Source organism: Populus euphratica, unplaced genomic scaffold (assembly GCF_000495115.2).
Source record: "Populus euphratica unplaced genomic scaffold, PopEup_1.0 scaffold193.1, whole genome shotgun sequence".
NCBI classification, from domain to species: Eukaryota; Viridiplantae; Streptophyta; class Magnoliopsida; order Malpighiales; family Salicaceae; genus Populus; species Populus euphratica.
In genome coordinates this window covers 1-15,828 of record NW_011500023.1, presented here as the reverse complement: position 1 = coordinate 15,828, position 15,828 = coordinate 1, and the positions used below count along the sequence as shown (strand labels likewise).

Genomic DNA, 15,828 nt, shown 5'->3' with positions numbered 1-15,828 from the left:
CCATCACCAACACATAATCCTACTCCTTTGATTATTTGTGTGTTTGATACGTGGTGGTGAAAATTATATTTTAAAAATTTTAATTTTTTTATTTTAAATAATATTTTTTTATATATTTTTATATTGTTTTGATGTGTTGTTGTTAAAAATAATTTTTTTTAAAAAACTTTATTTTAATGTATTTATTAGCAAAAAATATTTTGAACCGCCACCGTTACTACAATCCCAAACAACCTCGAGATCATCTACTGCTCGCTTTGACTGGCATGCCCTCTTCTACATTACTTGTTTTTGTTTTTGTGTTTTAAAAGTATTTTTTAAAAAAATTAAATTTTTTTATTTTTTTCTTTGCTTTAAATTAATATTTTTTTATGTTTTCAGATCATTTTGATGCGCTGATATCAAAAATAATTTTTTTAAAATAAAAAATATTATTTTAATGTATTTCTAAGTGAAAACACTTTGAAAAGCAATCACAACCACATTTCCAAACATCCTCAAATACTCTCGAGTTGGTAAAACCACTAGGCCTTATGGTTCCTATGTATGGTCCAAGAAAGAATGGGCATTGCCTATACTTTCTAGCAATGATATTATCAGTATTGAAAGTAAAATAGATTTTGGTTTTGAAAAATAAAAGAATCAGTCCATCAAATGAAATAAGTTGAATCGGTTTACAGGTTTAATTGATAGAATACAATTCATGTTTAGATTATGATTTTTTTGTATTAATTTAATTTTTTTATTATTTAAAACCTTATACCTATTAAAAGGTTTGTAATTTAGTACTATTTAAAAGCATAAAAGAGATAGAATAGCTAAAAGAGCTTAGAAAGAAACATTTAATAAAAATATATTTTCCTCTTTTCTTTGGTTTTTTAGTTTTTTAGGTTATGTGGGTATTATAAAGTGTTTTAAAAAGATCTAGTACTATTAAAAAAAATCTCAGTTCTTGACCTTTGTGAATCCTTCCCTTGCTTATATGATGATTTCTTAAATGTTATTAACATGTTTATATCATTACAAGGGAAGGGTGTGTGCAATATATATAAGTTGGTAGGAGTATGTATTGCCCTAGGACAGGAGTTGATGAGCTAGTAGAGAAAGCGAGCATCTCAGAGTTGCCCCATAAGGAGGAAGGCTGACATTAGCCCTACAGAAGGCATTCGAGACTGCTTCACCTAGTCCACGGCTACCTTGGGACAACGGCTACCTTGGGATAGTTAGAGCACATGAAGGAAATCAAATCTGTTTTCCACAAATATCATATATATATATATATATATATATATATATTCCACAAATATCGTATATATAGTTGCCCCTTTCCTCCTCATTCTATGTAGGTAGGAGTGTACCCCATGAATCATTGATGAGATTCTGTTCAAACCACTCGTTTTGATCTTAGGCAGGGAGGTGACACACCAGATTTTTGACAGCTGTTTCGATTGATATTGATTTGAGTTTTGAGATTGTGGAACAGAGCCTACACTTATATATTTTAGGTAACCTAGCCCTACAACTGGCACTATGAAGTTGAGAGCTGTAAATCAACAAGCCTCTGCCCGCTGCCCTACACTCGATTTATGGTCAAGGTATATGTCGTAGTGAATACTCTTCTCTACCGTGAAGTGATTCATACCTAAAAAAATGAGAGAATCCAGCTGTGGATGCCACTGAGTAAGCAAGACACCTGCATCTCTATCCGTTCACTCCGGTATTCCGCTTTATAATTCTGCACCGCCAAAGAATGAGTCTCCATGGTCGCGCGTTCGAGCTCACTAAGTTGGATTGCCTTCTTTCCATTCTGCAGGGATGGTGTCTGTCCCCACTCAATCCCTTATTGCCTCAAACGTGCTTCAGTTTCCTAGCCTTTAAGTTCCTAAAGTGGGTTTGGTCTAGTCTCTCGAAATTGTGGTTTTTCTATCGAAATAGACGAACCCTGGCATATAATAATATATATATATATATATCAACATATCTTTATTTATGATATTAATAATATAATATGCATATATCAAAATTATATCGAATATTTTATCATCAAAACATATAATTAAATTATTATCATAGCCATAAGGCTAACACTCAATGTCATGTTTATTATCACTATGAAAGAGATAAAAATTATTATAGTTTCTCATGTTTGTGCTGCTTTTTTATCGAATGAGGATATTATATAATTTTTTTTCTTGGATAATAGCTAACATCTCAATACATATGGTGGTCAAAGGTGTATAGTCAAGAGCTCAGTTAAATGTTAAGCAATCATAAATATGTCTCTTGGTTTTCCTTTTTAATGCTATGGTGGAAAATTAATGACGTTGTGAAGATTGTTCTCTCTAAAAGCAAGGGTGCCCCTTCTTGGTCACCCTTGTTTCCTCTACTTGAATATGGTTCTTCATTATTTATTTTATATTGGCAAGTATTTTGTCATGGAGATTGTACAGGCATTCCCATAGTAATTAGTTCTAGACTCTACTAATCAAGGCTTTAATGGCAATGAATTCGAAAAAATTCTCTATATTTAGCATTTTTTCATTAAATCTCTAGAGATACACCTTGGTGCTTTCATATTCTCGTTGTGTGATGGTGAAGAGTTATGGTGCCTTTTTTTTTTTTTGCTAGAATGCTTGAATTGAAATGAAAGATGAGCTTTATGTAAGGATCATAAAGGCTAATGATAGAACCAGGTTTAAGGTTGTGATACCACATCTTGAAAAATTCATAAAAAGTCATAAGAAAATTTTTGCATATGGCATCACTTTTTGTGTTACAAGCTCTAGGATGTTTTTGATATTTTGTATATGCTCTCTTGAATTTATATGGCCATCACAATTATCCAAGTTGGCTCTTGTGGTGTTATAGTTCTTGAAAGTAGAAAGTCTTCCACCTAATGGAAATGGTGTTCATACTTATTTTTAAGTATTAGTGAAGTCTCGTATCTAGGTCTTTTATGGAGCATATGATTAAAATTAAGACTTATAAGAAGATTAATGGTGATAGTCATTCTTATAGATAAGGTTGGTTGAGAAGTGTACATTCTTTTAAAAAGTTAGAATATTATGCCTACTTTACACGTTGTTTTGTGCTATTATTTTAGGGGACTTGAGTTATCTTTATGCACTCAGTGCATATATTGGAGCTTGTATTTCATATTGATGGAATGGAAGAGTGTTAAATTACTCTTATATGGTTACAAAAGCATTGTTAAGCACTTGCACCTGATGAGAGAGTTGGTGAAGATTTGGAGGGGCCAGAGTTTATCTGGTGAAAAGATCAATTATTCTCATTTGTTTTAAAGTTTTATCAGGTATGAAAAGAATTTTGGTGAGAAGTAAAATGAGAATGAATTAGGTTTTTTTTCTTTCCTGGTTTCAAAGTGCAATTGATGAAGTCATGAAAAAACTTCATATTAAAAATAGGCTTTCCTTGGTTACATATTGGATTGAGTTGTTCTTTAAAAACCAGTCTCTTATTGGGACAAAGAACTCTCTGATGTTTAAGTTAGCAAGTGTAGGAGGAGAAAATAATTTAAGAAAAGAGAAAAAAAAAGGGTGTAAAATGTGTGCATCTAAGTATAGTTGTACATGGTGTTTGTGCGGCTTTGTGCGACCTAAATGAGATCTTTATTTTTCCTTGTGACTGCCACTATTTGTACACCCAACCGTTGAAGCTTTATTCATGTAGAACAAAACTTATTATTTATTGAAAAATTGGAGCTGGATATTGGTTGAGGAGTTTATAAGCTATTAGCTAGCCATTGTGGTTCGTTGATTGTTATATATTTCATGGGTGGTTGTTTTGCCATGCACTAACAATTGAGATGGTGGCTAACCGTTGCAACTATAAAATTTATGTGCACAAGAAAAAATTAGGTGTGTTGCACAACAAATGAAGAAATATATTAAGGTATGTGCTTGGTATTGGACGACTTGTGTGGTGATAAAAGAGGGACAAAATATGTGCATGAGAGAAGAAGAGAGATCAAGTTAAATCTAGCCACTTGGGTGGCATATTCTTTGAAAAATAAAAATCATGCACCATCAGACACCTTCTTTGAAAAATAAAAATCATGCTCCAGCTTAACCAAGAATCTAATGCCTCTTAACACAGCTTTGAGAATGACATCAAACTAATCAAATTAAGACCAACATAATTAATGCAAGTACATCAATTTTCTATTGAGAAAACTTAGGGTTTTGAGCCATTTTGTCTATTGTAACAAGACTTTGGTTTTGACATTTACACATTTTATCTCCTTACCTGACATTTTATTAGTATGACCCCTCTATTTTTTGTTACGAAAGCCTGATTTGAACTAGGTTTATGCGAATAGAGAGCATAAAACCCTGCCCCCTGTTGAATAGTTTGACTATAGAATTTTTGTATAAGATCAAAGTTCAGGAACTCTGCATGGAAATCTAAGAATGACATAGATTTCTCCTTAGCAAGAAGCATATATGTTGTCACAAAGGAATGAAAAGAGAATTAAATCCGTGTCATCAATCAGTTTCCCAACGGTAGATAAATCATCAGCTAGGGACTTAACTGCATCCAAAAACTGTTAGCAAGGCATAAAGCCTTGTTGTAAAGATTGTAGCTTTCTCTTGATAAGACAAATACGATATGTGGAGGGTGTATCAAAACGTGCATCAAAAGCTTGCCAAGCAAACCGAGAGGTCTCAAGACCATAAATGGTGGAAACCACTACAGGAGATAAAGAAGATATAATCCAGCCAAGTGCTGTCTGGTCCTTATATTGCCAAACTACATAACCAGGATTAAGAATACCTTGGGTTTTATGTTTAGTGCTGGTAAATTGGGGAGGGATGGGTTCGAAACCATCAACTATTCCCATGAGGCCATAGCCGCGAAATAAAGGAAGTAATTGAGCACTCTATGCAAGAAAATTAGTTCCATCAAGTTTGATGGAGATAACTTGAGTTGGAAGATGAAATACAATGGAAGAGAAGGAAGAATCTGTAGTGAGAGACATAGGATCAATAGAAGTATGAGCTATAATTGCTCTGATTCCATAAAAGAATTGAAAACACTCTGGTTTTACTACTAGAGACATGTGTAATGTCATTCTTATATAAGTGAGGTTGTTACAAGAGATAAATAGAGATATCTATGTGTTTGTTACAAGAGATAAGATTTACAAGATATTCAAAACTTAAAAACAATAATAATAGGATTATGCCAAGCTATTACACTCTGTATGCAAAGTGTAATAACAACGTCTTCAACGTCAAGCACAATGACTCTTTTGCATGTTATTTGGAGTGGTGATTATGTTGATCCTTATTCTTAACAAGATAATCACAAAGAAGGCAAATCATAATAAATTATGAAGTCTAATATATAGTAAATCAAGTGTTGAAGAATGGAATTAGAAAAAAAAAAGATTAAAAAAAGGAAAACAAATACGAAAAAACATTATTGCTCGGAACCAAATGGATGAAATGAAACTGGAACATCTTGGCTAAAATTTGGTTGAGAAATTTAGAATGAATTGAGATTTAAAGCAAGATAAAACTTGTTTCAGTTTGTTTTATTTTTAAAGAGTACGAGATATACAAGTAATTTCACGCATAATGAAATAAAATTGATAAATTTTGCATAAATAACATGCAAATTTTAGATGGAGAGGGAAAGGTGAGGGAGAAATATAAGTGCCATACTATATAAGAAAGAGGATTTATAAGAGTAGTAATTTTAAAACTGAAATTTGATGGGACGAGAAGCTCGATGAAGCGGTCCCAAATCTAAGTGTAGTTTCATAATTCATACAAAATGAAGATTTTATTTCTTAAACACAACTGGGCATCACCGGCATGGAAGAAACCAAAGTTGGGCTTTAGCCTTCGAGTAACAAAATATTCCGAAGAAAGAAAAATTTGTAAAACCCTCCTATTATGGCTTAAAGATTTGTAAAGCAGAGTGTAAAATCTCCTTGATATAGGACTTGAGTACTTGTGAAAAAATACAGAACTCATGATTCTCCTCCAAAATCAAATCTTTAAGCCTAAAGTGAGATTTTTAAAGGCCAAGATTTGCTTTGGGATTCAAATTACAAGAAAAGAACTCAAACTAGAAAATGGGTCATTTAAGTTTTGAGTTTTGCCTCAAAACAACATAAACAAAATGTAAAAGTAAAAAAGCAATCTCAATCTTAAAAAGTTGCCTCTTTAAACACTCTATTTGTTTCTTGCTTCTTCATCTTTTAGATAATGCTCTCTTTATAAATCCACCACTTAATTAATTGGTGAAAGACAAAAATGAGTGGAGTTATTGGTATAATTAGAGATAAGTTGTTGACATAATTGGTGGAGTTGTTGGTATAATTGGTGGAGTATGAGTGGAGATGAATTGTTGGTATAACTTGTGGCATAATTAGTGCCGTAATTTATGGCTTTTATCCCCTTAGTCTTGCTTATAAATATGCAATGCCTCCAAGCTTGTTTTACATACCAAAATAGAGAGAAGAAGAGAAGAGTGAAGAGAGAGTAATCCCATAAAGTTGTGAGGTATTTGTGAGAGAATAAGTGAGGTGTTTTATCCTAAAAATAAAAAAATTCTTAGTTATTCTTCTATTATTAGAAAGAGGTTGTAATTTCCATATTACTTAGTAAAATCTTTCTATACTTTCTCGTAGACATAACCAAAGTGGGTGAACTATGTAAATTCTTGTATGTCTCATTTCTCATTTTATCTTATTTCTTGTCTTTTGTCTTATCGGGTTTGTATGCTAGTATCCTAACAGTGGTATCAAAGCCTTCCTAGTTGGTGTTGTTAATACACAAAAGTTATTCGTGTATGCAGTTACTATTCACGTCTATGACACTATTCATCCATGCAGTACTGTTCACATACGTTACTGTTGGCGTATATAGAAAGTCAGTGCGGTGATTAAATACAATTTAGGAAGTTCTGTCTAAGGAGATTGGATTTTAAACAAGACCGTTTGTGACCCCTCCAATCTTTACTGGGAACTTACAGGAAAGATAATTGCTTGGCAGCAATTAGGGATTGGCCCGAGAAGATCACTAATAATGCAAAATGGAATGAGATGAATGGCAATGATATTGCTAACATACATTTAGCATTAGCCGATGAAATATTATCAAGTATGGCGGAGAATAAAATAGTTAAGGAGATATGGGAGATTCTAACAAAGTTATACAAGTCCAAGTCTTTGCACAATAAGATTTTCTTAAAGCGAAGATTTTATACCCTTTGAATGGCAAAAACCACATCGGTGATTGACTATATCAATACAATAATAACTCTATTTTCACAACTCACCATGTTGGGTCAACAAATAGAGGAAAATAAATGTGTAGAGCTTTTACTTCAAAGTCTTCTTGATTCATATGATCAGGTCATTAACAACTTAACCAATAATATTCTCTCAAACTATTTAATCTTCGATGATGTTGTAGCTGTTATCTTGAAAAAAAATAGGCACAAAAACATAGGAGATAGAAAAAGTTTAAACCAAGCAGAGGCATTATTGGTGTCAAGAGGAAGATCAATAGAGCGTGGCTCTAGTAGAAGTCAAAGGCAAGGGAATCAAGAAGTAAGAAGATTGTGAAATGCTACAACTGTGGCAAGAAAGAGCACTTCAAAAAGGATTGTTGGTTTAAAAAGGGTATACAGAATACTGTAGAGTCATCAAAACCTCAAGGATGTATTGCAAACACCTCGAAAGATGTAGAAGTTTTATACAGTGAAGCAATGACAATCTTTACAGATAAAGAAGAGTTTATTGGGGTCTGGCTAATAGATTCAGGAACAACATGACATATGACTCCTAATCAAGATTAATTCCATACATATGAACTCATCTCTGGAGGCACAATGTTCATGGGTGATAATCATGCTTTAGAGATTGTTGGCATTGACACCATCAAATTAAAGATGTATGATGACTTAATTCATACTATTTCAGGAGAGCGACATATAAAAGATTTAAAGAAGAATCTTTTTTTCATAGGATAATTTGATAATCTTGGCTATAAGATCCAAACAGGCAATGAAATAATGAAAATTGTCAAAGGAGAGCTGATACTTTTAAAAGCAAGAAAAAAGTTGCAAACATGTTTGGGTTAATGGGAGCAACACATCATGGGGCAGAAGCGTTAATTACATCAGCCAGTCCTGCAGAAGAGAAGACGATGATGTGGCATAAAAAACTAGGCCACATGTCAGAGAAAGGTTTGAAAATTCTCTTTGATCAGAAGTTACTCCCTGGGCTTACAAAGGTTACTTTATCCTCTTGTGAGTACTATGTTACAAATAAACAGCATAGGTTAAAGTTTAGCACATCAACAACTAAGAGCAAATGCATCTTAAACCTGATTCACTCTGATGTTTGACAAGCACCGACTGTATCCTTGTGAGGAGCAAGAAACTTTGTATCATTTATAAATGACTTCTTTAAGAGATATTGGGTGTATCCAATTAGAAGTAATGCAAACATGCTTGTAGTCTTTAAAATTTTCAAAGCACAAGTAAAACTTGAATCTATAAAGAAGATCAAGTGTTTGGGGACTGATAATGGAGGAGAATATACTAGTGATGAATTAGATAACTTCTATCAACATGAAGGTAACAAAAGACAGTTCACAACAGCATGCACTTCACAGCAAAATGGAGTGACACAGTGGATGAACATAACTTTATTAGAAAGAACAAAAACAATGTTGAAGGCTGCAGGTCTAGGAAAGTCATTCTAGATAGAAGCAGTCAATATCGCCTGTTATATGATAAATCGATCTCCATTAATTGCAATTAAGTTGAAGACGCTGATGGAGATGTGGACTGGAAAACTAGCTGATTATTCTTGATTGCATATATTTGGAAGTCCTGTGTACGTGATGTACAATACACAAGAAGTTAGCAAGCTGGATTCAAAATCCAGAAAATATGTATTCTTGGGATATGCTGATGGAGTGAAGAGGCATCGCTTATAGGATCTCATTTCCTATAAAGTAGTCATTAGTAGAGATGTCATATTTGTAGAAGGTAAAATGCAAATGGAAGAACATAATAGTATTATAAAGGAGACTACAACAGTGTAGATGAAAAATACTCAGAATCATACTTTTTCTGAAGCTGCACCAGAGCAAGAACAAATAGAGTTTGAAACTCCTGAAGTTCGGTGATCGACTCGTGAAAAAAGACCACTGGCTTGACACTTAGATTATGTTACTAAGAGCAACATTGCATACTGTCTTCTAAAAGAGGATGGAGAGCCATCAACTTTCCACAAGGCTATCTAAAACATAGATGTATCTATGTCAATGACAGCAATGCAAGAGGAGATTGAAGCTCTATACAAGAATAATACTTGAGATCTTGTTCCACTACTACAAAGAAGAAAGGTCATTGATAATAAATGGGTTTACAAGATAAAGCGTGGTGGCAATGATCAAGTGGAACGGTATCATGCAAGATTGCTTGTGAAATGATATGCTTAGAAAGAAGAAATAGACTTCAATGAGATATTTTCTTCGATGGTACGACTTACTACAATCAGAATACTCTTAACAATGTGTGTTATATTTGATCTTCACTTAGAGCAATTAGATGTGAAAACTGCATTCTTCATGGAGAACTTGAAGAAGAAATTTATATGCTCTAACTAGAGGGTTTGCTGAAACAGGCAAGGAGAACTTGGTTTGCAGGTTGAACAAATCTCTATACGGTCTCAAACAGGTGCCGAGGTGTTGGTACAAGATATTTGATTCCTTCATAATTAGCCTTAGGTATAACAAACTTAGTTCAGACCATTGTACGTATTACAAGAGGTTTGAAGAAGACATGTTGGTGATAGGCCCTAACAAAGATCGAGTCCAAGAATTGAAGGCACAGTTGGCTAAGGAGTTTGATATGAAGGACTTGGGACTAGCAAACAAGATTCTAGGGATGAAAATTCACCGAGACAGAAGTAAAAGAAAGATTTGGCTTTCTTAGAAGAATTATTTGAAGAAGATCTTGTGACGCTTCATTATTGTAAGCCAATTTCCATCCCACTTCTTATTAACTTTAAATTATCCTCAAGTATGTCTCCTAGCAATAAAACAGAGAGGATGGAGATGTCTCGAGTACTGTATGCATCAACAGTGGGAATTTTAATATTTGCCATAATATGTACAAGACCAGACATTGCACAGTAGTGAGAGCAGCTAGTCAATACATGGCAAATCCTAGTAGAGAGCATTGGAATACTATTAAGAGGATCTTGAGATACATTAAGGGTACCTCAGATGCCGCATTATGTTATGAAGGATCAGAATTTACTGTCAGAGGTTATGTTGACTCAGATTTTGTTGGTGACCTTAAAAAAAGAAAATCTACTATAGGCTATGTGTTCATAATTACAGGAGGAGCTGTGAGCTGGGTCTCTAAACTTCAGACTATTGTAGTGTTATCTACAACAGAAGCTGAGTATATAGCAGCTACATAAGCTTGTAAAGAAGAAATATGGATGAAGAAACTTATAGAGGAGCTCGGGCATAAACAAGAGAATATTTTTTTATATTTTGATAATCAAAGTGTCTTGCATATTACAAGGAATCCAACGTTTCATTCAAAAACAAAACACATAGATGTTCAATATCACTTTGTTCGCGAAGAAGTGGTGGAAGATGGTTCACACAAAGTAAAATCCAGCAGATATTTTGACCAAACTGGTCAATACTGATAAGTATATATGGTGCAGAACCTCTTATGGTTTAGTAGAAACGTAAGCAATATGAAGATGACAAGTATAAAAAGGATATAAGAATAACATATGATCAAGTGTGAAGACTTGATTAAATCATCAAAGTTTTAAAGTAGGAGAATGTAAAGCCACCACTTAATTAATTGGTGAAAGATAAAAATGAGTGGAGTTGTTGGCATAATTGGATATGAGTTATTGACATAATTAGTGGAGTTGTTGGCATAATTGGTGGAGTATGAGTGGAGACAAGTTGTTGGCATAACTTGTGACATAATTGGTGTCATAATTTATAGCCTTTGTCCCCTCATTTTTGCCTATAAATATACAATGCCTCCAAGCTTGTTTTGCATACCAAGATAGAGAGAAGAAGAGGAGAGTGAAGAGAGAGTAATCCTACAAAGTTGTGAGGTATTTGGGAGAGAGTAAATAAGGTATTTTATCCTAGAAATAGAGAGATTCTTAGTTGTTCTTCTATTATCAGAAAAAAGTTGTAATTCTCACATTACTTAATAAATTTTTTTTATATTTGCCCATGAATGGAGCCAAATTGGATGAACCACGTAAATTTTTATATGTCTCATTTCTTATTTTATCTTATTTCTTACTTTTTATCTTATCAAGTTTGCATATCAAAATCCTAATATTTTTCACTTCATTTACATAAATCAAGAGACAGAAGGTTCTAGATTTCAAATATCCGAAAAACATGACATTAAAAAAGATCAGGTTTCGTTTTTCCCTCCTGGATTTGCGATTAAACAGTAAATAAAACGAACATCAAGAATTTTGGCTTCCGTTCTAAATCTCAAGAAAACAGCACTTTAAAGATTTTCTTTTTCCCTCCTGGATCTGCAATTATAAGCTATTCTATAGAGGCAGTTCCGCTTTTTCATTCATATTTCGTTGATGGTTTGTTTGTAGTATTCAGAGTAATAAAGATGAGCTAGATATTATAGATTCTAGTCAAAACTAGATTGGTGAAATAAAATACTTAGACGATGCTTGCATTTTAAAATAAGTAGGAAAATTATATATTACTGTTCACATACTCGTTAACTTACTATATATTTTTATTTTCTTGCTTTAGTCCTTAAACTTTTATTTTTGGCAATTTAAACTTAAATTGCATGTCAATTACTTATGATTTCTTAAGAGAAATCAACATAGAAAGAAGGAGGCTCTAAATGAAAAGGGTAGTCAAAATGGGTGATGTGTCCAAAGTTTTTTAAGAAAATATACTTTGGTCCTTAAACTTTACAAATTATATAATTTAGATCCATTTAAATATCTACGATTTAACTTTGGTTAAAAACCTTATTTTTTTATATATATTTTAGTCCATGATTAAAGCGAGTACAGAGAAATTTAGATCAAATCCCACTAAGATAGATCTTTGCCAAATTTTTTCATTCCCAATAAGAAAAACTGCAAATAAGAATTTTAAAGAGAACTGGGAGATTTTGACCATTTAGCTGAAGCATCCACATCTTTATTGAATATCAGATTACAATACGAGATTATTCAAGTTTGCTGGACTTAACTAGCAAACCAATAATCTAAGACGGTCAAAGCAGGCCAACAATTGCCAGAAAGCAACATGCGAAATACACATTTCTGAACTACTCCACTTCTACAAGGATTTGTTCATTTATTATTATCTTAGAGATGCATGGAACCTTTATTAAGTTCTATTATTTGATGCTTGGCTTATTGACAACGTACTGTTATTGGGAAATTGCCAGGGTTTTGAATAAGATTAGTATCATGCTGGCGACAGAATACTGTTTTCCAGTGATAGAATGATCCCCTCAACATCATCTTCAGTAGGAGGATCCGGCACATAATCATTCAACTTCCAGAATCCGTTGTCTATTTGGATCATACCATTGTTCTTCACATTCCACCATGTAGGGGGTATGTTATACTTGTCCAGCACTAAGTCCAGAGATTTGTTTAGCAGTGCAATATCACGATCGACCACTAACTTGAATTCTTCTTCTTGCCCTTGGTAACCTGCTATTGTATGTAGATAAAGCTCTAGATTATGGGGTTGGGCCTTGGGATCCTTGAGGTACGGGGACTTGATACTGTCAATTTCCAGTTTTTCACCTACATCTTGGTAGCCCAGCAAAAATACTGGTGGAAGACGAGGAATAATATCTTTCGAGTTTTTTATACGCAACACATGAAGATCGGTGGTAAGACCATTGAATACATCTTGGAAGCCTTGATCTCCTACGCGGGGACTTGCATATGCAAAGACTGTGACAGGAAATCCTACGTCCGACCCAGATGGCTTGTTAAAACCATTGGCCACCATGTCCACGCCATTCAATGTTGCAAGTGCTGCACCTAAGCTATGGCCTGCCACGGTTATGCTCACTTCCTCTCCGTTGAGGGCATACATGTCCACAAGTCTTCTGACCTCAGCAAGAACCTGTCCAGTACGAACATAGTAAAATAAATAAGATTACATGATTATATATTTCGAGGCAATGACAAAACATGGATTTAAGTATCGATTTTATTTATTTATTTTTACCTGCTCCCTAGCACTGGTCTTATTGTATTTGGACTTCGAACTTTTGGCCACATATACATTGTGAAAACCATGGTGCACCTTGGGATTGTTGGTTGCTCCAAAAATGTCAGAAGCTGGTGTTAAATCGAATTGAAAATCCTGTGACCATTCCGAGGCCAAGATTGTTCCTCTCCAGCATACCAAAATATCCCTTCTCCCTAAGACTCTCTGGCCTTCATCGGTTGTTACAGCCACGTAACCGACCCATGCAGACCCTTCGAGATCCAATTCAAGCACCTCTGCAATGTCATCTGATTTCAAATAGAAGTACTTGGTTACTTGGTATTTGAATGGATTTCCATTCTGTAGATTCACATTCATGAAAAATTCTTCTGGTGGATAACGGGAAAGCGCATATGAATCTGATGCCTTCACGTAATTGAAGGCATCGCCGATAGCTCCAACCCTTTCACCATAGTGAATAAGATAACGGCGGAAATCAGTGTTGATAGGGTGGTCCAAAAGACCCTCCCAGTTCTTTGCACCACTGAAATCCTTCCAGTTATCTGCCATGCTTGCCATATCAATGGATCTCACAATGTTAAAACTTGAATGCCTTTTCTTTTTTGCAAGTTAATTATAATGAGATGTGCATATATTTCATGGTTTTGCATGCTTTATATAGAGTCTCACTACTGTCTGCTCCATTATTTGAAGCTCACATGGAAACACATGGAAAAGTTAAAACTCGTGTATAGAAAAAAAATAATTTAAGATGATATTTTGTTGCAAGAGAATTTTAAATAGATATTGTACTTAATTCTATATTTTAATAAAATTCAATTTTTATACATTTATATTTCCTTAAAAATATATCAAAATTATATTTAACTGCCTAAAATAAATTTTACTGGTTGCCTTGCATTAGCACTGAAAATTTGGAAAACACATGAAAAATCAAATGGTAATGATGGTCTAGAGATTTGATTGGGGACGTGGAGATTAGAGAGATTGGATTAGCTTGGAGACTATTTTAATTAATTCTTGGATTTTCTCATTATTTATACAGCCTCTTGCATGTGAAGAGGAATAAGAGGCCATCGTGTTCCGACCAAATTTGGCACAAAAAACATATGGATTGGACATATATATATATAATGGTGTAGAGATTTGATTGGGGACGTGGAGATTAGAGAGATTGGATTAGCTTGGAGACTATTTTAATTAATTCTTGGATTTTCTCATTATCTATACAGAGTTTACATCAAGTGCAGTACTTGCAAAAACTAAAGAAAAAAGTTAAATTGCTTAGTAGAGAAAACAATATTTAAATAAAGCAATAGGTAAATTACATAAAATAAATAAAAGATAATAAACAACTCTCCATCAAGAACTTAACACTCGATACCTTAAAATAAAAGATAAATAAAACTTAACACTCGGTAAAAAAAAGTGCTCAGCATGAAAACAAATTGAGACTACACCGTCCAATAAGAACCTAATGATCTCACGTCTTCTTTGAAAACAATGCACCTCATCGTTTGAAAACAAGGCAGAACAATCCTGAGATTGCAACAGCCATGGTATACCTTAAAACCTCAATTTCATAATAAATAAATAAACTATGCATATGGAAATTGAAATGTCCAGGTTCGAAGAATCGTGGAATCACATGCAAATGGTCCCGTGCCCGCAGGGAAGGACAATGGCACTCGTAAATGCAAAACAGGTGTTTGGGACCATTATTTTATCAAATTTTGAATTTTTTTATTTTTTTGAAATAATGATATTAAAAATAAATTTTAAAAATAAAAAATATTATTTTAATATATTTTAAAGTAAACAATACTTAAAAAAAATATTTACTATCATCCCCAAAAACAGTCTAAATTTACAACGTTTTCAAACCATACCCATGTAAAAAATGCGCGAAACAAGCACAGCCACTATTTAACTCTCGAAAAGGCAATATTGATGCTCTATTTTTTTCACGTGAAAATCAACTCGAGACATGTGTAAGATTGCAGCCCACATACTCCCACTTACTACTGGAGGTGTTTAGGGGCCGAGTTGGTCTAGGTTTTTAGGGGCCGAGTTGGGCTAGTTTTAGGCCGGTTTATTTTTCTCGAACCAAACCTGGCCAGACAAATTGGATCTAACTGAGCCTAGTAAAGTGTTAAAAAAAAAAAAAGAGAGTAAAGTCTCGAACTTTTTTTTTTCGCTGCCGAAGAATCATATATTCTTGATAAGAAGGAAAAACAAAAAAGATAGATTTACGTTTTTCATAAAAATAAAAATAAACATAAGGTATTATTATTCTTATAAATTTCCCAAACAAAGCTGAGCTACTCGGATTTGTGCACACTATGCAACATATCTTAATGTATATTATATATAAGCTTGTGGCTTTGTTGAGATTCGAGACGAAAAATCTTCTTCTGCGTGCTCCGTCGTTAAAGATGTGATTTGTAAATCTCTCTATAAACAAAAATCAATCCAAATCATGGAAGAAGAAAAAGATGAGCGTTGCCTTAATTTGATGTACTAAATAGGATGAATATTATAAATGTAG

General features: G+C 33.7%; 2 protein-coding genes across 2 annotated transcripts in view; both read right to left on the bottom strand.

Annotated features, from left to right (window-relative positions):
• Positions 1-4,861, bottom strand: part of LOC105142049 (phospholipase A1-II 4-like) — an 8,510-nt gene extending 3,649 nt beyond the window's left edge. Inside the window, exon 1 of the mRNA XM_011049498.1 lies at positions 4,627-4,861. Coding sequence (XP_011047800.1) covers positions 4,627-4,861 — 235 coding nt within the window. The remainder of the gene's footprint in view (positions 1-4,626) is intronic.
• Positions 4,862-12,202: 7,341 nt separating this feature from the next.
• LOC105142005 (phospholipase A1-IIgamma-like) lies at positions 12,203-13,889 on the bottom strand. The gene is made up of 2 exons (XM_011049439.1): positions 13,278-13,889; positions 12,203-13,172 (listed from the first exon to the last, which is right to left on the bottom strand). The coding sequence occupies exons 1-2, from the start codon at positions 13,836-13,838 to the stop codon at positions 12,498-12,500; spliced, it is 1,236 nt and encodes a 411-aa protein (XP_011047741.1). The 5' UTR covers positions 13,839-13,889; the 3' UTR covers positions 12,203-12,497.
• Positions 13,890-15,828: the final 1,939 nt, after the last annotated feature.